General features: G+C 42.8%; 2 protein-coding genes across 3 annotated transcripts; one reads left to right on the top strand and one right to left on the bottom strand.

Moving 5' to 3' along the window:
- Window positions 1-482: 482 nt before the first annotated feature.
- Window positions 483-26,954, bottom strand: LOC106033995 (uricase-like). Its single transcript, XM_048058922.2, has 8 exons — window positions 26,822-26,954; window positions 8,656-8,874; window positions 7,806-7,922; window positions 7,608-7,686; window positions 4,183-4,369; window positions 3,586-3,709; window positions 3,084-3,167; window positions 483-2,258 (listed from the first exon to the last, which is right to left on the bottom strand). Exons 1-8 carry the CDS (start codon window positions 26,834-26,836, stop codon window positions 2,121-2,123), a joined length of 963 nt encoding a protein of 320 aa, XP_047914879.1. The 5' UTR covers window positions 26,837-26,954; the 3' UTR covers window positions 483-2,120.
- Window positions 10,581-22,369, top strand: DNASE2B (deoxyribonuclease 2 beta). Of its 2 annotated transcripts, XM_013177959.3 has the most exons (7): window positions 10,581-10,739; window positions 14,741-14,918; window positions 16,129-16,210; window positions 17,220-17,381; window positions 18,926-19,123; window positions 19,695-19,952; window positions 21,761-22,369. In XM_013177959.3, the coding sequence occupies exons 1-7, from the start codon at window positions 10,627-10,629 to the stop codon at window positions 21,826-21,828; spliced, it is 1,059 nt and encodes a 352-aa protein (XP_013033413.2). In that variant the 5' UTR covers window positions 10,581-10,626; the 3' UTR covers window positions 21,829-22,369. The 2 variants fall into 2 exon arrangements, with proteins under 2 accessions (XP_013033413.2, XP_013033412.2); XM_013177958.3 differs by lacking the exon at window positions 21,761-22,369 and having other exon boundaries at window positions 19,695-20,691.

Genomic DNA, 26,954 nt, shown 5'->3' with positions numbered 1-26,954 from the left:
GATGAGGCGCTGCTCCTCCTGTCTGCGGTCTATAGAAACCACGTTGCAGGAGTGTACTTGTGTGCTTGGAGCCACAGAAAAGTCTAAATCAACAACTGGTTGCTTCTTTGCGTCCTCTTTCTGCCATGAAGTTTAATTCATTACTACTTTATAAGCCTGCAGATGAAGCACAAACAGTAATGACAGGCAACCTTCCGCCCAGTGCAATACGCTTCTCGCAAGATAGAAAAAAAATGGTTTGTGAACAGCACGATAACTGATCTGCTTTGCTTAGAAAGAGGTGAAGACTGAAACGTTCAGTAAGATCTTTTCTTTATGTTTTTAACAATTGCTAGTGAGCTGTCATTTGGAACAATACTGGTCACTTTTTGAGGCAAAATTGTCGGAACTACAACGTTATTCTATATGATGTTTGCTTGTATGTACAAGTAGGAAATGTTTTAATTTCTTATTTGGTAAAGAGTCAAATAGTCAAATACTAGTTTGGTTTTTGATATTGCTCTTTATTTGCCCTTGAAAGATACATTAATAAATTACAAGCACCTAAAAATAGCAGAAGTAGCAAGCCATAAGCCCAGAAGCACAATACAACACAAGCTGAACTAGGTAAGAGAGAATGTCCCCAGTAAAATTTAGCAGTGTCATAAATGAAAGTTTGAGAATCAACTAGCAACCAGAGCCCAGCAGATCACAGGATCATGGAATGGTTTGGGTTGGAGGGGACCTTAAAGATCACCGAACTCCAACTCCCCTGCCATGGGCAGGGACACCTCCCACCAGATCAGGTTGGCCAAGGCCCCATCCAACCTGGCCTTGAGCACCTCCAGGGACGGGGCATCCACAGCTTCTCTGGGCAAATCTGGGACTGATCCACTCTGTGGTATCATTTGTCCTGTTATGTTTAAGAAGTTACCTCAGGACTGTGAACAGTGCCTTCCATTTGTCTGTTATGTCCTGCTCACCAAGGCAAGTTCCTCTCTTGGAACATGGTGCAGGACATGTTCTTCATTTTCAGTGACTGTGAGTTGTACCGGTTGTACCCAGGGGAATGCTGCAGGTCTAAACTGAGAAGGCACAAAGGCAACCAAATTGCAGTTTTCAGAAATCACTTTGGGCACTTCCCATTGGATTTACACTCTGCCACATGGAGTTCTGTCACAATGACACCCAGAGAAAATGAGGGCAGCAGTCAGAAGCTGTTAGAAGTTGAGCAGGATTTCTATTGCAAATGGGGCAGCTGCAGTTTGAGAGACAAGAACTGCTGGTCTTGTAGTTTTATCTTAATGTTCAAAGCTATCACCTGGGTAACTAAAGTAAGATATGCATTGTCTGTCTATCTCCCTGCCCCTCCCAGAAATAATATGGTTACTTAGGTTGATTTCTGCCTGCTCAAAAGTCACGGTGAGATTAATGAACTTAAGAAAACTATTTAATTAAAATTACAGAGATAGCCCAAAACCACAGACACCTCAGCAGTTAATATAAAAGTAATTATAAAGTAACTGTATAGTCTGATGAATAGCAGCAGCAGCTATGCAGTCAGAACACATGCAGAGAAATTAGTAAACAGCTGTTAACTAGTCATACTGCAAAGAAGGTATAATAGATTTTTTTTTCACTTCCTTCACAAATCAATGTCTGACTGATTCCCCACTCAGTTATTGGGTCAGAACCTCAGCTCTGTATAACAGTGTGGCATCAAGGGGTCAGGATAGCTTATGTCAATGAAATCTCTGGTCTCACGCCTGTATATTCATTTTACTGAAGGAACATGAATAAATAGAATATACGGATTTGCTGATTTTGGGTGTCAAAAGCATGTTAAAGATTATCAAATTAATTGTTTCATTAAGAAGTCTGGAAATAGCTGGTTTAAAAATTGACTATAATGTTTCCAGCAGGGATTTTTAAAAGAATTTATGGGGTTTCAATGTGCAAATCACACTGAGATTCAGGGAGAGACTTTGATATCTGAATTTCTGAGGCTTCTTTAGAAATCCCAACATATGAGTTCATAAAGGGAAAAGTAGTCAGCAATGGGAGAGGCCAATAATGAGTACACGTGGATAGGAAAGCCATACTGCAAGTTTATCAGGAACATGTGAGTGGAGCCAAGAGGTTTAGTTTCCCTGGGAAGCTACCAGTCCAAACTGACTTTGCTTCTCATCTTTTAGCATGTGGCCTTGAACTTCTAAGAACTTCTTTCGGCCGAGCGTGCAAGCACAAGAGCCATAAGGAGTTTCCACTGGAACAAGAACCTGAGGAGAATGAGTAGAAACACAGGCGTCATTCCTGAAACAAGGATGTGCCATTGCCATCATAGCAGAAACTGCAGGTATTGACCTCCTTTCAAAATCATTCCTGGGTCCTTTCCTTCCCTTACAGACATCAATGGTAAATTTAGTTATCTCAAGTGAAAGTGGCTCTATAATGTCCACCCAAAAGAGGACAAAGGTAGGATAGGATGGTAGGAGAATCACAAGAATTTGGGAGGGAGACTAGAGTATAAACAGACTGTAAACTGTTGGTTGATCAAAATGGCAACTGCAAAATGGAATAACCCAGTTTCTCTCTGTCATGCAAGGATAACAGACTTTAGGCTTGACCCAGCCAACAGCTAAAGCAGCTGTGGAGGGAGGGGCAAATACATCACAGCCCTTCCATCTCTCACCCTCTGTCTGGTCCCAGGCTTATGCCTTGTCCACCGTTGGACCAGTTTGCTTTGGCTCTGAATGGCTGCAGAACAATCTTTTCACTGCTCTCTTACAGTGTTGGTCTTCTGTCACCTAGAGGTAAAGCCTATGGCCTTAGCTAACCTACTATTTCTGTTACAGACCCCAGTGATCTCCAAAGCTCTCCCCTGCGCTCATTTATTTATTATCAGCAACATAAGAAGGCAATCATCCTTCTGCTATAGTTAGTGTAGATCTCCTTTGGAGGTAGGGTGGAGCTTTCACTGGGGCTGGAGGAGAAAGTTTGTTCCCTTTGGCTGTTCTTTTGCATTGAAGTATAGCTGTTGCTATACTTTAAGGCTGGGAGTTTATAGAGAATCCAGGTAAGTTGTGTTTGGAGCATTTACTTACTTCCTTCTCGTTGGTCAAGCCTAGATTCTTCATGTCTACCACATTGTAAAACGTGTTGTTCAGGATGACTTCTATGACCTGTACCTGAAACCAGGAAAACAGGGCAATGAATTAACACACTTTCTCAGCCAACAGCCTACATTTTCCCTCAGTGTGAAGAAAAACAGAGCAACACCTCCCTTCCCAAAAATATGTACAGTTGATAAAATGCAATCTATTGAACATGTTGCCAATCTTAGAGCACTCCTTTCACTTTTGCTCAAGTCCTGCCAAGCACTGAGTGATACTCTCCCCCATATTATGTTCATGGCTGATAAGAAGCAGTGCTCAGGACTGAACTTGTGAGTGCGCTCATGGTTTTTCAGACAATCAAGCTGTACACCACCAGTTTCCAGTCTTAGAACTGTGAATGGAGATAAATAGGTTCATTTGGGTCTTCTTAGAGGACCAATTAACGTTCACTGTTGTTAAAGTAAAACATCAACAGGAGGAAAGAAGTTACCTGTGACACTTTGGAAAGGACACACATCTGGATAGAGTTGACAGTTTTCTGGTAAGAGGGCGAATACTCCCCACAGTCAGGTGGCCCTGAAAAGGCCTCAAGGATACATTCCCGGACTTTGTTCCTAGAAGTAACACAGGTTCTTACAAAATCTTTGTCTAGATCCATCATGTTTTACTGTGCTTATCTTATTTCTACTTTTCCCTGTCTTTTCTGACAAATAGATGGCATGTGAGATTTCACAGAAGAACAATGTCTTTCTCTTGTCTCCTCCAAATTCCCCCTCCCCAAGTCTATACTTCATCAGCAAATGTTCTGTTAAAATTATGTAACAAACGAGTTGCAAATTTGTTCTCCTGAAGTGTTCTGTATTGAACTACAAACTGTCCATTTAAATGCTGTTGGCTGATGCACCATCAGGGAGAGAAGTCGATTTACCCCCAAGGCTTGCCTTTCGCCCCCAGCACTGAGTGCTTAGAGCCTCTGCTGAGATCTGTGCTCAGCAACTGCAGATATGGCCCTTACGCTTGCTGTGCTGTACAGAGGGACTTTGGGATCATAGATTGGGTTGTAAATATTATTTGATTTGACATATACCATATGCAATCGAAGTCAAAATCTCTGCATTCGCCATATGACCATTTGCAGAAGAGCTCTCCACATAAAATCCTGTCGTGCCTTTCAGGTAGTGTGGTGTGTTCATTCTTATAGAAGCCTTCAAATCCAGACTGTGTCGTCTTCATAAGTTTCAGATCTTTAATTCCAGCAAAAACAACCAGAGGACCTGTGAACCAAAAACATAGGAGAGTGTGAGCCCTTTTCAGGCAGACAGGAAGGATTTCTGGATGTGCACTTGCAGCAGCAGCTTTAGGACCATCAAGCAGTGACTCCAACACTCATGCTTCTTCTGTAAGTCTAGCTACTTTTAAAAATTATTTTCTGCACACTGATGTTATCAAGAAGTTAGGAAACAAGATAGAAACCACTGAAAGCAGAGCTCAATCTAGAAAGAAGAGAATCCTATCAAGTGGTCTGCAATGTCAGTCACGGAGAGTTTAGGACACCCCTTACCTCACTTCCTTGGAGCTGGGATATGCATTGGGTTGGCTCTCATTGATGTCACTTCAGAGACCACTAATTGCTTGAAAGTGAAATGAAATAGGCTACCTGTGCTGTGGTACACAGGAGAGGTCAGGTGGAACTTTTCTAACAATGTATAGAGTGTAGAAACGCTGTAACAAGACTGGAAGCCTCAGCCAGAAATTTGCTTTACGTATCCGTCCTGTTGTTAGTTTTGCATCCATTAGAACGAGAGGGCAAGGAGCCAATGCAAAAGCGTGCAGTTCAGCTAATTAGCAGGAACTGGCACTGATACAGATGCCACCCACAGGTTCAAACTGACAGTGTTTTTGCTCTTAGACACTATTTATAAAATGTGCCATTGCAGATCACCGCTGTATGGGTGGATTATCTAAAGACCAGATAGTTGTGTCCTGAACATTTTCTTCTATCCGTTTGGATGGAAGCTATACAATTTCAACTGGTCAATCATTTAGATTACACCAAACTGATAACTGAAAATTTCACTGACCAGACCTGCCAAAAAAGCAGGTTGCTCCGCACAGGTTTATCCAGAGTCTGTATAGATGCTCAATGGCTGAAGCCCATGCTGCTGCTTTGTGCTGCTTGTGGTGCTCACACTAGCTAGTCCAAAATGACTCCTTGAATAAGCCTGGCCATAGTAATCCTGCCTTTGACACACCTTGTCTTTAAACTGTACCTTTGCAGGAAGTCATATTAGAAATAATTCCACTGTGATGGATATTCCCAAATGACATGATCGTTTAGGGTATTTTTTTACATACATTCTCACTGGATATGATTAGAACTGTACTTCATCCGTTTATTTTCTTGTTTAAATTCATTATTGTTTTTGTTTGTTTGTTTTTGAATGAGTCCAAAGAAATGTGCTATTATTTTGGCTACTTTCCCATGTTATTTACTAAAGCTTAAGGTTTATCTTATCTGTCCAATATTCTTGGACAGGTTATTCTGGATTTTGTTCAGATCTTGATGAACTCATAGCTTAGATATAAAATAGTAATACATGGGTATTAAAGTAGTGCAGATACTATCAGTGAACCTTGAAATATATTTATCTCATATTCAAATGCATAGTCGTGTTTGAAAGAGCCGCTTGCAATGCATGATTGCTGGCTGGCTATCTAGCTGTCTACCTGGATCTTACACTGAAGAAATAAAATGCCTAGGAAAAGCTTTCAAAGAAATAAAGAGCCCACCCTATGCGTTCAGTATGTTTTGTGCTTGTGCTGTCTTTTCAGTAGTCTAAGGGCAACTCCATTAAATTACTTATGATGTTTTCAGTTTCTGAAAAATTCTGAGCCTCTTATCAGTTGATATAGCAGGGGAAAAAAAAAAAAAAAGGGCAAAAAAAAGCTGTAATTCTATTAAGTCTCACCAGGTTTCTTTTAATGATGAGTAAGGTATTAAAACATAGGATTAACTGAGAAATACATTTCTGTGTCTGTCTGCTAGGTGCATAGGAGGTTGCTAAAGATAGAGAAGGTTCTCTTATGAGAAAAATAAAAGGGATTTGAAAATCTTCTCTTTAATTACTGTTCACCCAAGTAGGCAATCATAAAGAAATAGCTGAAGGGCTATATGAAGTGAAGACTAAGAAGGAAAGACAATGTCTTCAGAAAGTCTCAGTAAAGGCTTCTTGTTTGCATAGAACCTGGAATTGCAAAATTTCATACTGAATTATCAGGATGATTAAAAATTTAGATTCAATCTGTACATTAGGAGTAGATGCTCTTCAAGAAAGTGTAAACTCCTATTCTTTCTGTCTGTCTTTTTTTTTTCATTAGGGTTTCTTTCTTAACATTTTCCAGAAGCCAAAAGGAATTATATTGAGGCTGCCAAAATATAGAAGTAGTCAATGTTACTATGAACATTAAAAAAGATTGTGCCAAAAGACATTGGGCTCTTGCATGAGCTCTTCCTTCTCTTTCAGCAGGAATATGGGGACAATGCTGAACTGAACCTTTCAGAACCTGTGTCCAAGCTGCAAGCAAAACTGGTCCTGCCACTGGTCCTAATGCTGATATGTTAGGAAAATAAGGAGAGAGGGTAGGATAGGGAATACTTCCAAGTTACTGTCCTAAGACAGATCTGACAGTAATTAGGACAGTAATAGATACTGAACTAACGCCTAAAAACTCCAAATGCATTGTGTGAAACAATGTGGTGGTCTCAGCTCTGTTCCCAGAGGTCTGATGGATTCGTTATGTGAAACACCAATGCCAAGAGATTGAACTGATGCTTTTGTTGTGTGGTATAGCGAGAAGAGAGATTTTTTTACATTCTGGAATGGCAAGTCATCCAACAACCCAAAACTCTTAGTGAAACCAAACGGTGCTTTTTTAGTCATGGTGTGCAAAAACAGTAAGTATGCTCTGAAGTGTCATGTGAAAAACAGTTTGCACGTAGACCTGAGTGCTTATGATGTTCAGGCCAGCCTGACTTGCAGCAATGAAACTGCATCTTTAGAAATAAAACTAAAGCATGTTGACAGGGTTTTGAAAATGACTGCAAACTAGGCAATTGTCCTATGGCAAGGTGGCTTTGTGATGTATTCTCTATAGGGAATGATAATAATGAGACTGCAGAATATAGTATAATGTTAAAAAGTGAGCAGAGCATTCTCAGAAGGCTATTAACTCCTGTGACAATATGTAACAGTTGTGGTGAATGTGGCAGTGTAACCAGTAAGTGTTTAGGGCACACATACAGATGTGAACTATATTGGATTTTCAGCCTTGTCTCAGAGATCAAGGACTGCAAGATTAGACCATAAAAGTACTCTTCGGTTTAGGCCTCTGGAGAGGTTTGGTTGTGCTGTAAGCCCTGTAATAGCTTTTGCTCTCTCTAAAGCCATCTTTATCTGTCATCAGCAGAAATATTTACAGAGAAGTAGGGGAAGCTACAGAATCTTTTCTCACCATTCCGGCACTGCTCAGCTTCACAAAAGCGAATCCCATCAGGAACACATATAAACGAGTGGATGTGGGGAACGCCGTTCTACAATTCAGAGCAGACATGTAAGTGCAGCAAACAACACCTTAACTGGGAAGCAGGAGCTAAGAGAGTAAGGAATAGCTCCAGACTGAACCAAGTGAATGCCTTAGTATTTCAGATACCTCGTGTAGACGTTGCCATGGAACTTCCTGGACATAGGTTTTGACGTAGGCCACTTGGCAAAATGTTGTCATGAAGTGTTTGCAGATATCTATAGCAAATTGTTCTAAAGTTGGGATCTAAGGCAGCAAAGAATATTATTAGAATGAAGCAATTACCTCATCTACAAAAGTAGATTGTTCTAATTATAAATATTTGGGAAGGATCAGTGTTGTTAAAAATACAGATTTCTTTTGATTCTGGCTGTGCACACAGTGAGGCTAGTCATTTGATCAGCTTGCAGCATACACTGCAAATAGCAGCTACAGATTCATATCCAAAATCTCCCATTCTGCAGTTAGGGAGCTAGAGCCTCTGGGCTGAGAGGAACTGCTACAGAAGCCTTAGGCTTTGAGGACATAATATTGAAATAATCATAGTGATACTCTGGCTCAGCTTTGCAGGCTAAAGATAGGATTTCATTACTGAGAGAGAGAACTTGATCTGCAGATTGTCCATACAATAGGAGGAACTGAGCAAGGGAATTCTGTTCTCAAACCCAGGAGACCCAGCCATTTTCATTACTGTGGTTAATCAGATGTGAAAGTCTCTGTGTTCTAAAGTTAAAATAACTAAAATCGTTACTAAAATTGTTAGACCAGGAGGAAGGGCCTCAGTAACCCCTGTATGCAGGATGAGCACTAGAGGAGGAAAATTTTCTCCCAAATCTTTGATGGTGATTTTAGTGCCAACCTGACATGCAGATGGGGGGACAGATTCTTCTGATTCATTTTGAAAATAAAAAGTCAGCATAATAAATGCTTCCAAATGAAGTGATAAGAAAAGCAAGGCTAGTTAAAAAATAAAAGATACCCCATTTTTTTTGGCCAACACCAGGACGATATTCTTTATGGTGTCTGTAGGTATCACAAAAGAGTTGTTTCCATCCAGGTACTCATGAGCAGAAGTCAGCCGGAGGTGGGTGCAGACTTCCACTTCTTTAACGAAGTGCTTCTTCCCTTCTCTATGGAGGCGAAGGAACTTAATCGTGTTTTTGCCATATTCACAGTTGAGGACTTCTATATCCTTAATCTGCAGAGAAAACACATGTTACTGTCATGAAAGAACTCAGCGGAAGCATCAGTTACGATTAGTTAGTGAAACATAAACAATGCTTATTGTTTTATTTCTGTTGTTACCTATGACAATGTAAATATTTATGTTACAAATCACCAAGTCCTGATACGAAGAAAAAATGTTTTAAGAAGATGTCATTGCAAGTTGCAGCTGTGACGGAATTTAAAACTTTTATTGGGGGGCAGACCATTTAACACGAGTAGCAGTGAACAATTCTCTCTCTTTCATCACCTTTGGATTAATCCTGACTGTGGCCCTTCACTGAATCTTCCCCATCATCATCCTTCCTGAGGCAGGGGTGTCCCCATCTGTTGGGTCTGTGTGCCCCACCGCTGTCCCACCGGCAGGGCTGCACCTTCCTTGGCACAGCTCCTGTCTTCCCCAGCCACCCGAGCAGCCACCCACAGCCCCCGCGGCGTGCGATGCACCAGGCAGGGGCATCCTGCAGGGCGTCAAAGTGGTGTTTCAGTGAGGGAAGGTTGCTTTGTAAGCAGGCACAAGTCCCGAACAGAAGATGAAAACAGGTGTCATGTTCCTGGTGGTTTTTTGTTTTCTATTACCCTATCTGTGCACGTTGAGATTCCCCAGAGAAAGAAGGAAAGAAAGGCCAAACTGGGCTGGTTGAAAGCATTTTGTCGCATGTGGTTTACAGCCCTGATTGCTCCTGAAATGGATGAGAAGCAAGTTTGAGCAGCAAAATTCAGCTCTTGATTCATACCTCCAAAATCTTCCCTTTCTGGAATCATTGTTTTTGTTTGCGTTAAGCCCTAATCATTTTTATCCTGCTTTGGTCAAACACAGCCCAACTTGCACAGCCATTATGGTGCTGGAGGCACTGCAACAGACAAAAATACTGGGGAGCTTGTGGGGATTTCTTTCATGCTAAAATACCTAGCAGTTACTGCACTAGACTTTCCTGAGGCTGAAATATCTTGTACCTAATATTAATTTCTTTCAGCGTAAGCATAATGGGAAGGGAGAAAAGAATATTTTCAACACTAAAATATAAATTGAAACTTTTTATTCATGACTTGCTGAAAACATTATCAGATGTAAAATTGCTCAATTCAGACTTGTTTGTTCCTAAGAGAAATGCTAATGCATTTAAAAGAGAATTAATATATATATATTATCTAATCGTAAGTAAATTACTGTGGCTCAGAGTTTTTTTCTTGCTGTTGGTTTCTGCAGGCTCAATTCCCACAGGCAAATTAAGGCTCCCTATTGACAAAATGAGAAATGGGGGGCTCAGCGCTGCACTGGGAACGCACTTTGCAGGAATGGTGCAAAGTCTGAGCTCACTGCATGGGCTGGATGGAAAAGTAGAGAGGTGAAAGTTGTTTTGGTTTGCTTGTCTGAAAACTGAGGTTTCTCAGGTAGTTGTCAAAAAAAAATCAGACTGCTTTCATACAGCGTTAAAAAAAAAAAAGTTTGTATTATCTGTGTCTTGCTTTGAAAGCAGGCTACCTTACGTGTTTTAAATATTCAAAATAATTCCTCCAAAGATGCAGATGTAAGTTTTCTCAAAAGTATAATTTGACAAACGTCATTTTGCAATTTTGTTGCCCAGATTGATCCGGGGAAGCTGCCAGCCGCTCCCTGTGGGTGTTCACTGCGCGGCTGCCAGGGCCGGTGGCTGAGGAAACGCAGCCAACTTCTGCTTTTAGTCTCTGCCCCGCGCTCACACTGTGCAGCTGAGGCTCCAAGATGACCGTGGGGTCTGCATGGTGTAGCCCTGCTGTGCTGCTGCTTCTCTCTTCCCCGTCACTATGGGCAGCGCAAATTTCCTGCAGAAATGAAGACGGGGAGGCAGTCGATTGGTAAGTAAATACCGCGCATGGGAGGAATGCTGGATGAGTAAATAACACCTAAGATTACTCTGCGTGAAGTAGGTGGGTCGCTGGGAAGTAATGCATAGCAATCACTGGTTTAATCCTGTTTGCCTGTGAGTAGTAGCTGAATTTTGCATTTGGAAAACCTAGGGTAAGTTATTGAAAGGTGATTTCATTCCACGGAACCAACCACGCTGCTGCATTATGAGTAACTGCAAAATAATGACGGGTTTACGCAGCGTTTGTGTCTGATGATCAAAGCCAGCCTAACCTGTGTTCAAATGCCAAGGCTGCGACTGCCTGCAGCAGCCCCCACGGCGCCGGGTCGCAGTGAGGGCTCCTGCACAGGGCCTTGCTACCTGCAGGAAACAGTCCGGGGGGGAACGTCGTATCCTGCCCTGAACCTTGCTGCCCGTCCCCGACCGGCAGCGTGGCAGGATTTGTCCCCTCGCTGTGGCAGTGGAGGGGGAGCTGAGGCCGGGCCGCCTCCAGCAGCGATGCGGGAGAGGTGCGAGGAGCGTGGGTGGACGCGGCGGTGTGGGAAAGCGCCGTCTGGTAGCATCGCGCTGCCAGCACCCAGCCCGGGTTTGGGTGCTAAATGATTAATTGGATTAATGCGCTTTGAAGATGAAAGACGCAAAGTGTAATTACGTAATAGCCAACCCAGGTTTAAAAAGTGAAACGAGGCCTCTTAAAAAAAAAATTAATAATAATAAATAAATAAATAAAAGAGTACTGAAGCATCTCAGAGATAAATATCAACCAATTTAAAAAGAAGATTCTCACTGAACAGCGATTAGTTTGTATACAAGCAATAAAGGAGTGGGTGCTGCTCGTGTAACAACAGCAGGGCGTCCCTCCCCTCGCGTGCAGAGCTGGCTGCAGGTGGGCCGCGGCCCGTCCCCCCGCGGGCAGGCTCCTCAGGCACGGGCACCAGGCCCACACCGCGCTGCGTCGGCACAGCGTTGGGTGTCCGAGGGTCCAGCCCAGCCCTGTCACCCCTCACCCTTGCCAAGGCACCTCCAGATCATGTCATTTGTCAGGAATAAGTCCCTTAGGTGGTGCTGCCAGCCAACAACTCGGTGATAAGAGAAGTTTAATTTATCTGCAAAGTGTAATTATTCCTTTCAGAATGAGTCTGCATGTGCTAAAGCTATAAAACAAAAAAAACCAATGAACCGCCAATAAGAAAATAAAGGCAGTTCCTGAGGGTTTCCAGGGCTCCTGCAGGGCACCAGGCCCTGGTTCCTTCTGACAGGCGTAGCAGGGAAGAGAGGGGGGATTTTCTTTCAAATGTGCCATGATCCAGAGGAAGATAAACTCATCTGTCAGCGTGGGTCATGCTAGCTTATTGACAAGAAATAGTGAACCTTTGCCTCGTTCTGGACTCGGTTGCTATGAAGCTGATTGAAGAAGCAGAACTGAAACTGCTGAGAAAAGCTTCCTCTTAACCAGAAGATGTTGATGCCCTTTCAAACAAACACGGATTTTCATTTTTTATATTAATTTAGCAAGAGCTTTATGTGAGTCCCTGCTGTTCAGTGGCTTCCTCCTGCAATATAATTGCTCTTTACGAGTATTCACACACTTTTCATTTGGTGCTAAACTGGAGGTATCGCTTGCCTTATCCGATCTGATCCCTCCCTGGAAGTGCTCAAGGCCAGGCTGGATGGGGCTTTGAGCAACCTGGTCTGGTGTGGGGTGTCCCCGTGCAGGGCAGGGGGTTGGAAACAGATGGCCTGTAAGGTCGCTTCCAACCCAAACCATTCCGTGGTTCTGGGATCCCACCTGCCTCCCCAGCCCGCCTGCGGTTCCTACCCACCAGAAGTACTGCACGGGCAAAGGTCCCCAGGTGCATCCCAGCTGGGAGCTCGCCTCGCTGTCCCCTGTGCACCAGGGGGAACGGCCACAGGTGCGGCGCTCTCAGGAGAGCAGAAAGTCTCTGCTGTATTCACCCAAGCCCATGACTCCTTGGAAATCTTTTTGCACACATAAAAGAAAAAAAAAAAACACCTCTGCTTTCTGAAAAGGTGCTGAGTCAGGGATTCAAGCCCAGGCTGTGCATTTGTTTTTATTGGAGGGGAAAAAAAAAAAAAAAAGAAAAAAAAAGGTAAAGATGTGATTGCTTCTAGTGCCTTAGTGTTCAGACACAAGCTAACGCTGTGACCGTGCTAATTGGATTCCTTGACATTAATGCCTTTGCTTTTCCTCAGTTCTCAGCAAAGTAACTTTCAGTCCGCTCCCACAAATACTTAAGCCACTTAAGCCCTTGAGAAACTTCCCGTGTGCAAAATAGCAGTGAAGACTTTTATACAGTTTAAATTGCTAATGCACTCAACTGGCTTTCTGTACAGGTCCAAAGCATTTATCGCCTGGGAATCAGCAGGCAATTCACTGATAACTCAGCTACAAGCATTCCCTCCAGCACATCTGCTAGCGCGTGTTTGTCAGCTGCAAGGCTGTAAACACTGGCAGAGCATAAACCTCCCAGCACATTTCAAAGCAGTTTGGAAAGGCTTCAGATATTAATTCTTGGCTCAGCTCCTACTCTTATAGCTACTACTACCACTTGTCTTTCCAAATCTTCATTGCAAATAAAGGGATTGTTGCGGCTCCTCGTGCAGGGAGTGCTCTCACCAGACCTCCCATACAAATCACTTCCTCATCTTCTCTAGAATCTGTCATCAGCTACAATTTGTCCTGAGAGATTTAAGGAACATCACTCAGCTAGTGGTGAAACTGGTGGATTACCGGGATCACCTCTGTGCTTCTCTTCTTCCTGTACATGTGCCCTTCCCATGGACTAAATGTTCCTCTTTCAAAATGCTTTCCTGGCACTTTAACCTGCTTTCCGAAATGCATTTTTTTTTTAACCAACTGACCAACTCTAAATTAACTGGGCGAGTCCTACTCCTCCTGACATACATACAGTGTTAAGCAGTCAAGCTGCATTTTTGGTAAGTACCATAGTATCAAAAATAAGGCCCCTCAGTTCTTACTATTGACATAAATAACAAATTACTTAAGTACAGCACTCAAGGAAAGTGGCTCGATTAATTACATCGCAGTTAATCCCATGGACTTGTGCACTAGGAAAACCTGTTTACTTCATCAGGGACATTAGTAGGAACTGAACAATTTACCAACAATATTTAGTACTCTGCAATTTTGAAAAGATTTGTATTTCTGGCTAATTGTTTGTAAATATTCAGTTTGCAGCAGTTCCGTGTGAGTCGGCTATGAAAAGTAGGATTGTAACAACATTATTAAATAGTTTCATGCTCATTTGTATATATGTATATATGAAAATATTGAGTTGTGTAATTTTATAATTTAATACTCCATTTTATATAATTAATTTAAATATAAAATTATATTTGTATAGAATAAGAAATTATTGGTAAGAGATGCCCATGCTGACAAAGGGAATGCCAGACTGAGCTTGGGAGCTGAGGTTCAGGCCCAGTCTCTTGCTGTCTACCAGAACCAGGAGTAACAGGGATTTGGTGGCTATGCAGGGCTCCAGAGGACTTCCCTGCAATCTCCATCCCTGCACAGGTTTCCCTGGTGCATCTCCCTGATGCTGAGCAGGCAATTCGTTCACTGAAGTGCCAGGCAGAGCAGATTCAGCCTCGTCTCCTCAGCAGCCTTCTTGCTGAGGGTGAAAACCCCATAACTGTGCGACACAAAGCTCTGCTCAAAAAGGTACACATCCACATTTTAGCCACAACAAGGGCGTTGGTGCAGCGGGGACAAACCAGAGGTAACGCAAAACCAGCTCTTTTGGGGTACAAATAGCAGCATGGCCACAGCAAGAGGAGCTTGGTGCCAGCTCAGCCTGCAGAGAAGCAGAGTGAAGGTGAGCCCAGCACGAGCATCCCTGCGGTCACCCCGGTCTTCAAACCCTCAGGGCGGGCAGGAGAGACTGACCTACGTATTCAGATAGGATGGTTTGCAAGAAAAACAAAACTTGCTCTTCTCTGTTGCAGGTTTGCTCTGTACAAGCTGCCAAAATACACCAGAGGAGAGGATGCGGGGCTGGGGCTGCAGTACCTCTACATGGATGCCCTGGTGCAGGACTGGCAGCTCGGCAAATACCTCATCAACATGACGCAGGGCGCGCTGGGACAGACACTGAGGCAGCTCTACGAAGCATACGAGTCCAAGGCAAGTGAAGTTTAATTACCATTTTGCTCGTATGTTTACTTGATATTACATGCAAATGAAATGAAACTAGCCAAAATAAGCACGTAGAGCTATGGCAAGACCTGACTGACTAGATCTGCTAAAATGCATCAAGGTGAGTGTGCTGGCAGCTCAGCAGATTATTTGCAGTTTTGGCTACACTTAGAAGTTACCCTAGAAATTTCTAGTCAAGCCTTTCACACACTTGAAGCATTGCCCATCAAGTAAATGAACATTGGTACGTAGGCCCTGTGGCTTCTTTTCTGCAGTTCCTCTTGAGCAATGGCTGAAGCGGTGAACTGGCTGTCAACTCAGCCCAGGGCTGGTGGTGACTACCACTGACCTCCATCCTAAGTCCTCCCAGGTGCATGTGTTTCAAGCTCCATCTCTGATCACATTTGGGTTTTGTTGTTCCCCCATTACTGCTTCAGCAGTATTATTTTTTCCAGTCAGAAACCTCATTTATATTTGTATGAAATGATTATAAAATACCACAAGATCTGCCTATGGTTATTTTTTACCATCCACATAGTCTACGTGCTCACATTCTTAGGAGTCTGGGTGTGTCTTTGCATTTCTACTGCGAGTTAATGGTAGGGTGTCATTAAATTTATATGTAAAAAAGACTCCCAGAAGTCAGTCAAATATTGGCAAACCCCGCAACTTTCCTATCCCACGTCACACCATAGTTGCAATACAAACAATCTTTTACAAACTCAGTATTGAGCCACATTGATGCCATCTTCCTACCCTGCTATCATCGCAAACTGTACACCAGGTGGGGAAAGTTCTCTGTTCAGGAGGAAATAAGGTGTGGCTGTATGCAAATACTTTGAAAAAAAAAAAGTATTAATCGTTTGTCCTTTGTAAGAACACTTGTCATGGCTATTTTTCCTGAGCAAACATTTTCACAGGATCTGGTAGCTAAATCAGAGACATACACAAAGGACGAGCTGTTGCAATGACTGAGAGAACTTCCACTTATATTAACTGGAACCCTAACGCTGAGTCTTTAGGTTTATTTTAGTGTAAACTCTGTGAGGACAATGCCAGCTGACATGGGGGAAGAATGAAGCTCATGATATGCACAGAGAACTTCTGAAATCTTTCTTCTGTTCTCAGCAAAATTTGTTTGCTTAAGTGCTTTCCTCTTACCAAATGTCATGTTTCAGAAATGTGTCTTTCCCTGCAGAGCAACAACACTGCATATGCAATCTATAACGATGAGGTCCCTCATTCAGACTCCACCAGCTGGAAAAGAGGACACACCAAAGGTACAGGGAGAGTCCCCAGCTGCTGTTTCCTCCTTTTTAAAGCCGTGCATAACATCTATTTGTCTGTTTGTCAATCTGCATATCTAAAAATCCTGCCTAAAGCAAAACTGGAGAATGATTTGCATGATGCATGGTTTGCTGTATAGTGATATCCGTGGTAGCTTCTGTTCTGGTACTGCTGTGCCTGTGCTCTGTTGAAGAACTCTTAATGATTGTGGACCCTTTCTATTCAAGACTGGAAACTCCTGTCTCTCCTTTCAGCAAGTACAGACCACGTCGTCCTGAGCTGGCTGGCAACAGCAGCACAGGGGCAAAGGGAGAGGCACCCTACATGACAGAATTGACCCTGAAAGCCTCCCAGATCTCCCTCTGAGGGCAGGATCATGGAAGCACTAAATATGCAGTGACAGTACAACATGACTTTAAATAGATAAAACCTCTGTGGAGGTCTAAGTGGTCCCTTGAGGAAGCAGGGTTTGCCCAGCCCAGCTCTGGGATGGAGAGGCTTTGCAGGGCTGTGTTTTCAGGTGGCAGAGCCGTGGGTTACTATTTCCTGAGCCATCTGCAGCAGGGGAGGCATACCCCATCTGCCCCAAATGCAGTTTGGTCTAAGGAAGAGGGCGTGGTGCTGACAGAGCCCATTTCCCCTTATACAGCAATGAAATTAAGGGAAGGGAAAGGAGCAGTGGGGGAAGAGTTGCAGCCATTAAATCATCAGATTTTTCAAAGACAGCTTTTGAGCAGATAAAGAAAAAAGGTTTTGCAAAGGTATTTTTTCAAAGGAACGGTGATGACAATTGAAGTTAGGCTGTGCAGGAGAGAATTACTGCAATTCTAGCACAATATCAGTGTCTTCTACAACCCATTAATATACTCTAGAGGCAGACTGCTGTAGCCATTACCACACTGAAGCATGGTGTCTGTGGCAGCAAATCCAAAGAAGGACACCACTGTGATGTCTCAGGGCTTTTCCCTCCTTAATTCATTTGCTATAACTTTCTTTTGGCAGGGTTTCTGCTCTTGGACAAATCACAAGGCTTCTGGGTGATTCACAGTGTGCCCCTGTTCCCTCCCTTCCCTGAGGATGGTTATGGGTACCCGGTGAGTGGGCAGTCCTACGGACAGACAGCCATCTGCATAACCTTCAAATACGACCAGTTCACAGAAATAGGTATGGAAAGCTTCTTCCCAAGGATGCCTTTGCTCTGCTGCACCTCTCTGACTCCTTTCCTTCGGGCTGTGCCTCCAAAACTGACTGCTCTTGTCCTTCATTGTCACATTTGGAAACCAAGTGGGGCCTGGAAGCTGCACCCTTGGCTTTCGGTTCTGTTTATCCAACCATTTTGTGTGGGAATGTGGGAAATTCACTCTTCCACTCTGCCTCCATCTCCCCATGGGGACTATTGGGATAATAATAGTCACAAGAGCATACTGAGGGTAAAGTCAGCCCATGCATACCAAACGCTTTGGAAATATAAAGGAGGATGATGAATCATTTTTAACGGTAATAGCTCATTCAGCTGCAACAGTCTGCCATTCTAAAAATGCAAGGCAATCACTACTTGAGCTGGAGTGGTGGCCTTGACACATCAGAAATACAAAGTACGGAATAAATATTCCCAGATTTCCACAGGTACATTTTGCCACATAAAATACAAATCCTAAAAATAAGAAAAAGGAAATTTATACCCATAAGACTCAGAACTACCTGACACTGGAGTCCTGAAGGCTGACTGTCAAGGGCATTATAAGAAGCCACATGTTACGTAACACTTTTCACATTGCTTTTTACATTTTGCTGAGCTACAAGTCCCAAATTATATTAAATAAATGTGTAAGACTGTGCAAATGTGCAGGCTGGTCACACCACAGAGCCATCAAAACCAAGTTCCTGCTTGCGGAAGCACATCTTTGCATGTGCTTAGGAAAGAAGACAAGAAAATGAGAAGCATACAGTAATGCTTTCCTGCTCTATCCTCCCAGCTTCTGGTAATCTGTGGTTTAAGGATTTCCTAAGCTGGAAAGACTGGAAAGTTCCTAATGGACTCATCTTCATGAGCTCATCAGTTGTGGAGCCCATTTGTTCCCTTGCTCTTTACAACATTGCCGGCAAGGACTTTCACAGTTAAATTGCACTGTGTTCAGAGAAGTACTTTGCAGATTGAATCCCGACTTTGAAAGTCAAGCTTTGTTCTGCCTAAAACTCAGCTGGGTCGCTTGGCAGCTCTTCTCTTTGGCTTTGGCTTGGCGAGTGTCACTGACTGGAAACGACTCCTGTAAGCACAGGCTTGAATTCACACATGCTGTCTGAGTGCCGTGTGACCGCTCAGAGGCTTGAAGGTGACCGTGGAGGGATGTGGCATGGACTAAGACCACAGACTGGCAGTCCTGCTAAGAACAGGGAGGTACACATGGAAAAAAGGGAGCATACTCTCTCAGCCAGACTATGAGATGCTGGGTTAGTCAGAACACAAAGCAATTAAACATGTTTTTGGTTGCTAAAACCAAAGCTACTTTGAGACTGAACTGCTCCAGAGATAAGCTGTGAAGATTAAAAAGGATTCAGGTTTTCCTTCCCAGACAGAACTTTACCTTCTTGGTTGCTTTGCTTTAACCCGTTTTCATTTTGTGTGTGTTCGTTTCTTTGTGTGTTTTTTATTGTTTTTTTTTTATTTATTTATTTTTTTGTGTGTGTGTGTTGTTTTTTTTTTTCAGACCAACAGATGCTGAGCTCTAATCCACAAATCTACAGCTGTTCCCTCCCTAGTGCCTTTCAGGCTGATCTCCCAAATCTGCAAAAGCTCTGCGCACGCTCCAGGCTGCCCTCAGCCCCCTTGCACCGCCTCTCCAAGCTGCAGTCAGCTGGCGGGGAGGCCTTTCTCCACTTCGTGAAGTCCCACTCATTTGTGGATGGTAAGAGAAACTGCTGTTACCTACCACACATGCTCAAGCAAGTAGTAAGCAGTCAATGTATTCTTTGACAGTATTTACTTTGAGGGGGAAAAAAAAGAATTTCAGTTTCAGAAATAAATGTAATGGAGTACTGGGAATGGTCTTCCATCATAATATTCTGTCAGCTCCACTAAGTGAAAAGCTGTCTGATCTTTCAAATGTTTTAAAATGTACATTAATAGGATTGTCTGAAAATTTCTTTCTGGTTATTTGGCTGTAGCAACAAAGGACAAAAATAGAGTTTGAATCATCAGCTTTTTTGTTATGAAGGATTAAAAATTCTTTTTCCTTTCCTTTCTTTTTATTTTTCCTCCTGCTGATTATTTGTAACAGGATTTCCAGGAAAAGAAGGGAAAACAGGAATGAACTTCTGAAACAAAAATCAAAATAAGAGGAGGTTGGGGGCAAAATCTCTTCTGGTTCACTTCATGCATTAGAATTAAACGAGCCCAGTTTAGGTGATCCTTTCTGATCCCCACTTAAATGAAGGCAAATGAAAGGCTGATTTCTCCCATCTTCTGTTATCCCACAGATATCTACGTGGCCTGGGTGGCTCAGGAGCTGAAGACTGATTTGCTGGCTGAATCCTGGCAGCACTCTGGCCGAAAACTTCCCTCAAATTGCTCTCTGCAGTACCATGTCTACAACATAAACCTCATAGGGACACCACTGAACTCCACCTTCCATTCCATCGAGGATCATTCCAAATGGTCTGTTTCAAAGAAGAACGAAGATCAGTGGACCTGCATTGGAGACCTAAACCGTGCTGCTGAGCAAGCTTGGAGGAGTGGTGGGTTCATGTGCACACAGAATGAACACATCTACAGTGCTTTCAGAAATTTGGTAATCCAGTATGAAAATTGCAATGATGCTTCCACCTAGATATAAATGGACCATTCCTCCCAAACAGCATAGCCCCTTATTACATAAAAAGCATAGGAAACATCTCCCTTAAACCATATTTTCACTCTGAAGAACAGTCCTGTGAGTTGCCAGATGTGCTAGACCTTTGCATTGTTAGCTATAAAAGCAGCTGGTTTATGGGTAAAACACATCTGGTTTTCTCTCTGCACAGTAATGCCACAGCAAAACATGCTGCTGTCAGTGATGATGCACAGGGGACCTCAGTGAGTGATGCTGGACGTGGGATGTGAGGAGGAACAAAAACCTGCCTTGCTAGCTAGGTTGTCTGGGCGGTTAACAGGAGAAAAGTACCCTAAAATGCTTCAAAATCACCTCCTGTTACAGGTGCTGTTGAGATCAATCAGAGCATGTCTGCTGAGTTTGGGAGTAGGCTGGGCTGAATCTCTTAAAGAACAGGCATAATTGGATGCAGACAGGAAGACAAGTAGTCTGTGGACAAGAAGGCTTCATTTTTATGATTAATTTTTAGAGAAGAAATGAGCTTTAAATAATTTGTAACCACTATCTTGGGAGTATTTCTAGTGCTTTTATTCATGTGCAGTAATCATATAAACAAATAAACGTCCGAATTATGAATGAGTGAAATAAATTAAGAGAGAAAATGGTCTGTTTATGGTCTCCCTCTTCCATCTACAGCCATTTGTGGTTTATTACAATGTTTTATAGCTGCCAAAGGAAAAATGGAGAAAATTTGAAAAAAAAATTAAAAGAAGAAAATATTTGAAGGAAGTTATTATTTCACCTACATTTTCACACTATGACTAATGTGGCTATTAATTTTCAATACCTGCAGTCTCAGGCTTAGCATTTAAAGTTTGCATGGATTTGTTATAAAGACAGAGCTCCCTTGCAAGCTCCTGATAAACTTTTGGATTCAAATTACAAAAGTTTATCTGCTTTTAATATGTTCCTAAAAATAGGTGTATATCTCACTTGTGCTTTTTTTTTTTCCTGAACTGGTGCTATAAACTCCTGTCTGAAGGTTTGGCTGACCTGCTAATATTTCTGTGTTTTGCTGTGTTTATAGTCCATACCCCTGACTATCTACATCTTAAAAGGAAGTAGATATAAAGAAATACCCCACAACCACAAGAAGTTGTTGAAGACTTCCTTCCCTTTCCATCGTGAAAAATCAAACAAGCAACAAAGTGTTCAAAGTACCAAATATATTAATATCAGATCACATTTGTTCACACTGCTTGAAGAAATGAAATTATTTAATCTGGCCTTGAAGAAATAAAATTACTGTATCTGGCCTGCTTAACATGGGGAATTGTGCAGGACTGGATTTTTTATTTAGTTGATCTGGATTGAAGGAAAACCCAGTTCTCATAGCTCAGTGAAAATAATGTAGATAGCTTAGATATTCTGCATGAAATAAACTTTGTTCTTATCCTTGCATAGGAACAAAAAATTTGATAAATAATTTGCTTGATTATGTTTTCCTATGAAGCTTGCCAAATTATTTACATATATATTTTTCATTTTTTACTAGCTGTGGTCAAGTAACAACTATTTGTGGCAGTGAAAATTGCCAGTGAGGCAGAATGCTCAGCAGTGGGATGGGTGGTAGGACATTGCTTGGATTAGCCATGATAAAATTCATTTGTCTTTTCCCCATTTCCATGGCAGACACTGGCCTAACCTGCCTGAACTCTTGTATCTTGCCCACAGAGCTGCATGCGCGTGACCTCACTGCACAGGAACGGGCAGGAACACTTCACTGGGGACAGCTCTGGTGAGGTGCTCCGTCAGGCATCAGAGCACCGGACTGGCTCCACCACCTGTATTTCCTATGGGAGATGCTCAGCCACAGCATTTGGGTCACGGAGCTCGACAGCAAGGAGTCTCCACCTCAGGCTGACACAGTGGTGTGTCACAGTCCTGCTCCCCAGGCTACAAGTCAACAGCCTATCACTGGGCTTTAAGTGCTAATTGTTATTCTTAATCATTTGATCAACTGCTAGTTATCATAGAGCAAGATTATTCACAGCATTCCTCTTCCAATATGCCCAAGACTGGTAGCCTCCATGTTAGCTGCTGCTAAAGAAGCATAAACGGCAGGGGGAAGATGGGGAGAAACATTACATGACAGTCACCTAAATAGGCAGGTTGGGTACACGCTTATTTCACAGGTGTAGCAATACAAAGGCTGCAGTTCTGGTTCTCTCTTTTTCTGACTGTAAACAGTTTTAATGCAGTTTTCCTCACATTGCGTAATGTCCATATTTACATATCCCAGTATTTCCACTACATACATTATAAAACTCAAACTCATATGCCTTCATAGCATGCATTGTGATCAATTGCTGGTGTGAGAAGTATTTTTGCATATTTTTCCAAGGTTTTAATTTTAAAATGTGCTGTTCTTTGTCAAAATGTCAAATGCTTGACAGCTCTATCCACCCCATGCTCCCTTCGCTGCCCGTGGTGACCCCTCTGGCTGGGCTGCTCCTGCGGAGGGGGACATCCAGCACGGCCCCTGCAGTGATTTCGGGGGGACCTGCTGAGCCAAGCTGAGGCTGCCAAAGGACAGAAGTCTTGGACACAGCCTGGAGAGGGCAGAAAGCTGTTTTCCATCCTGGAAACCCCGTGTCTCTTCCCCTCAGCACGCAGGTATGGCTATTCTGACCCTTGGGCTCTGTTCTGGTTAGACTAAATGTGAACATTTATTACGCATGAAAATTGTTTGCCGAGGGAGTAGGAGAGGCCAAAAGCACACATTATTAATCCACTAAACGTTGCTGTAATGCAGATGAGTTTGCAACAAACACAACAGCAGGGATCATTGTTTGGTAGGAATTGCCTTGTAATTATTCAGGCAAGACTGGGCCCTGTCCCAGCACGCATCGCAAGCGCCCAAGCGACGGGGAAGGCGAACGCAGCCTCTCGCAGTGCCCGCCCGCCCCAGCGTCTCCCACCCTCGCCACCACCACTGCCCTGCAGAGCAGGCAGCATGCCTATCTTCCCCTCCTCTCTGGAAAACCAGGCCCGATGGTTTTCCTCTGAACCCCCAAGGATTCTCCTGCAGCGCCAGTAGTCGGGGATCCTTCGGGTAGTGTCTTGCTGTGCTGGAAATGGGCATTTTTACACAGACCTAAATGTAGGAGGCCGTCTAAAGGATTAGACATCAGCCTTGTTGGGACAAAAACTAAAAGACCGTGAAGGTGTGGAAACTTAAGCTGTGTGAAATTTTGTTCCAGCTGGGCACTTACTCCACTGGAAAACAGGCAGAGGCATCCAGTCAGAGGCCCTTTCACAGGGTGGCCTTTAAGGGGGGACTGCTCCAGGTGTCTTCACAATGACTGAAAATATCCTGAGAGCTCGCAGTGGGAGTCTCCCCTTCCGACAGTGTGCTGGGAAACTTCTCGAGGACTCCATGCCAGCCATCTGCCAGCAAGTGAAAGGAATTCTGAGGAGAAATTTCTCTGACTTAGCTGGGAGCCTTCCCTTCTTCGAGGCATGCCAACATAGCCTGCCACTGGCCTTGTCACAGAGGTTTGCAGATCCATTTCTGAAACAAAGTCTGCTTCAAAGCAGGCATTTTTAAAAGTACCTAAGTCCTGCAGAGCTGTGCAGGTTTTGCCCATCCAGCTGCCAGCAATGCCCGTTCTGCCAGCCGCCCTTGCAAAGCCGTGCCTCTCTCGCCTCCCCAGCAGCTCAGAGCAGCTGCTGCACCAGCAGTGCCCTGAGTGCAGCTTCCTGCTCTCGGAGCGGGAGGTTTCCAGCAAACACCTCTAATGCAATCTCTTATGTCAAACAAGTGCCTTCTCAGCGTGCCTGTGGTGTGAAGAGACAGCGCTATTTTTGAGAAGACATATGGGCCTCTCTTGTCCCTCTCTTCTGTTTAAATATATACACCCCTGACTCCTGAGAGTAATGAAATGCTAAAGAAGAACATTGTGAGGTGTTTTTTTATGTATCAAAGCATCCTTCGCATTATTAGCGTAGTCACATAATTATCCCCAGAGAAACTCACATCCATAAGTTAACACCCATAAATTACTGTGTGGATGTCTTTTATACCTTCATTTTCAGCTTCTGGGAAAGATACATCACTGGGTTCTTAGCACAGTAATTGCTTCCAAACATGTAATCTGCCTATGCCCTGGGTAAAACGTTCAGGAGACAGAGCCATGCTGGCAGTGTCTGCTAGAATCTCAGTGCAAGCCAAAGCCTAACTGTGCTCAGAACATGATGCAAGAATGTGATGCACCTCTTGTGTTTCACAATAGATTTCTTAAAAAGACAGAAAATTAAAAATGAGAATGTAGAGGAATAGGAATTTATGTTAGGCAAAGCATGGAAAATAAAATCTTGTAGCAGGGAATAAACTCTCCATAGTGCAAGGCAGGGAGACAGATCTGAGATTTCAAGCTAGGCTATCAATATCAGTATATTATAGATACTCTGATACCCCAAGCAGATTAGCTATATCTAACATTTTCCTACTTAGATCAGAGATACCAGATTAAAGGCCTACCCTGCTGAATATTCTCAGAATCCTTCAGCAGTAAAAGCTGCTGCATATGACCTCAGAAACCAGTTGTAGCACTTTCAGATCTTGGCCTCAGATAGGAGGTAGTTCATAATATTTTATATTTTTTTTGGCAGGCTCATTATATGCTTATCTACTGTTTTTAACTGATTTATCCCAGTGTAAAGAATACGCTATTCTAGCTATTCTATGCATATTTGATACCTTAATTTTACTCAAAGTGTTAAATAAACACTAGGACTTGAAAAATATATCTTAGCTCTAAAACAGCTGTTACATTTTTACTCAAGTGATTTTAGTAAATCTCCTTGATTTTATTCTTTTCAGTTGAGATCATTTTGCGTTTCTACACAAGGTAACAAGTGACTATTCCAAATCTCCTGTAAGACAGATAAAAGGGAGAAACATTCTTCTACTCCTTTCATCACTTTGCAGTTTGGGAACTGCAAGCTGGTATTCAAATATTCAAAGCTTTACTAGAATAGAGCATAGTATTCAATGTCGCCTGCTGGATTGCTGGCGATTGCTACAAGTGGTTCACAGTAGTACACTTGTGCTAGCATTGCATAATTTATTAATCATAGAAATTGTGCATGCAAATTAGCCACACAGTTCTGCATCATCATGTATTAACCAGAAGATTTGTCTTCACATGTATTAATGCTCTCAGATAATCATGTCGCATTACAGCAGTACACATTTTATGCATCACCTTCCAAAAACTGTCAAAAGCTCACTAAAAGCCATGTCATCAAGTGTGTTGTTTTTTGTTGTTGTTCCTGTACTTCTGACTTTCCAAAGTTTGAAAGTATTTAGCTCCAGGCCTTTTCTGTATCTGGCTTTTTTTAGGTTTCCTATTTGGGCTAAGGTTCTATCAGACAAAAATCAGTATTTCTCTTTCCATAGTGCACTTTCAAAAATGTATTTTTTGCACTAGGATTCTTCTGCTTAGCTCCACTGCCCACTGCTTCATGTTGAGGATTAAGAACGCTGAGCTCAGTGCACTTTTCAGGAACTGTTTCCGTCCTTGCCCTGGAAACTTCTCCATTGCTCATTCTGACCTGGGCACCGTGCAAATGAAATCTGCATCTTTTCCTCTCTTGCTTTCAAACTGCTCCGATTATTTGTTGCACGAAAGTAAGATTTTCAAGGTGAGTGAACTGACAATTTTGCATGAGACATTTTTCAAGGAAAAAGCAGGTAAGAAATGCTGCACAGCAAATAGGGACAATTACTACAGCCGTGTTCCCTGCTGCCCACCAACCTGCCCTCCTCTTTACTGCCAAAGGATGTGAAGTACCAGAGAAATCAGAGCAAAGAGAACTTGGATAAAAACTCAGAAGAGGGAACAAGACAACTGAAAGTGAAAAGTGAGCAAGAGAGAAGAAGCAAGGGGAGAGCAGAAGGAGCATTAGGGTGGGAGACACACTCGGGGAGGTCAGAGACCTCCATTTTGATCACAGAGGACCATTAGGAGTTAATCATGCACAAATCCAATTTGCAGCTTGTTTCACTTACTTAACATTTATCCATTTTATAAATGTAGCCTCCACAGGCTATGCCACAGAGAGAAAAAAAAAACAAAAGGCACAAACTGAAGTGACTTAGCCAAGTATTAAAAAAACAAACAAACCAAACACCCACAGAGGAAGCCGCTACCTGTTTGTTACCAAACCTACAAGAGGTGGGGCAAGTCAAAGGCAAAAGCATTAAATATATAAAAGTAGGAGGGAGAAATTTATAAGCCAAACTAAACAGTTTGAACCACACACATTTGAACAACATGCTATAACTTTTTTTTTTTAAGGAAGCTACTATTAAGATTTAAAACCAATAAAAGTACAACAAAAACAAGAGGTGCAAAGCATTTACAAGAGTAACTGCAGACCATTTCATTATGGACCATGACACTAAAACCATTCTCATCTCATTAAGAAAGCTGCAGGCAAAAAAAAAAAGTAAATACAAGTAGAAAATAACATAAACAGTGATAAGCAAACTGATGCCTTTAACGATTCACTCTTGGGATTATCACATGCATCTCTACAACTTGTAGCATTTTATTCTCAGATAAAAATAAAGTTTACTTTAGAAAACTCCCCAGTTTTATATTTTCTGTGGTTTCATCTCTTCCTACATCCTGATCCTGCTTGGTTCTCCAGCAGGAACAAGCCACCAGTGGTCTAGCACCATAGTTTTGGCCCTGCACTGAGTCAAAGCCAGCAAGCATTACTTACTGTCACTTGGCTCATGGTGGCCCGCTGCCTGCTAGCTTCCCAGTCTTGGATCCCACAGAGGAGTAATGGCAGTGCAGAAGCTGTAGCTCTATAAAAACTGTCATCGTAATATCAGAGGAGGAGCTAGGCATAA

This window comes from Anser cygnoides, chromosome 8, assembly GCF_040182565.1.
Source record: "Anser cygnoides isolate HZ-2024a breed goose chromosome 8, Taihu_goose_T2T_genome, whole genome shotgun sequence".
Lineage (NCBI taxonomy): Eukaryota > Metazoa > Chordata > Aves > Anseriformes > Anatidae > Anser > Anser cygnoides.
The sequence above is the reverse complement of the archived record's forward strand: the minus strand, read 5'-3'. Positions and strand labels throughout refer to the sequence as shown.

Bases quoted from the DNA above. Each gene is read 5' to 3' on its own strand.
- DNASE2B (XM_013177958.3), top strand. From the start codon at position 10,627: ATGACCGTGGGGTCTGCATGGTGTAGCCCTGCTGTGCTGCTGCTTCTC. The intron at 16,211-17,219 runs GTACAGGGAGAG...TTCTTTTGGCAG, and splicing joins GAAAAGAGGACACACCAAAG to GGTTTCTGCTCTTGGACAAA. The intron at 17,382-18,925 runs GTATGGAAAGCT...TTTTTTTTTCAG, and splicing joins CGACCAGTTCACAGAAATAG to ACCAACAGATGCTGAGCTCT.
- LOC106033995 (XM_048058922.2), bottom strand. The intron at 3,168-3,585 runs GTAACTTCTTTC...TCCTGGTTTCAG, and splicing joins TCCTTTCCAAAGTGTCACAG to GTACAGGTCATAGAAGTCAT. The intron at 2,259-3,083 runs GTAAGTAAATGC...CATTCTCCTCAG, and splicing joins GCTTGACCAACGAGAAGGAA to GTTCTTGTTCCAGTGGAAAC.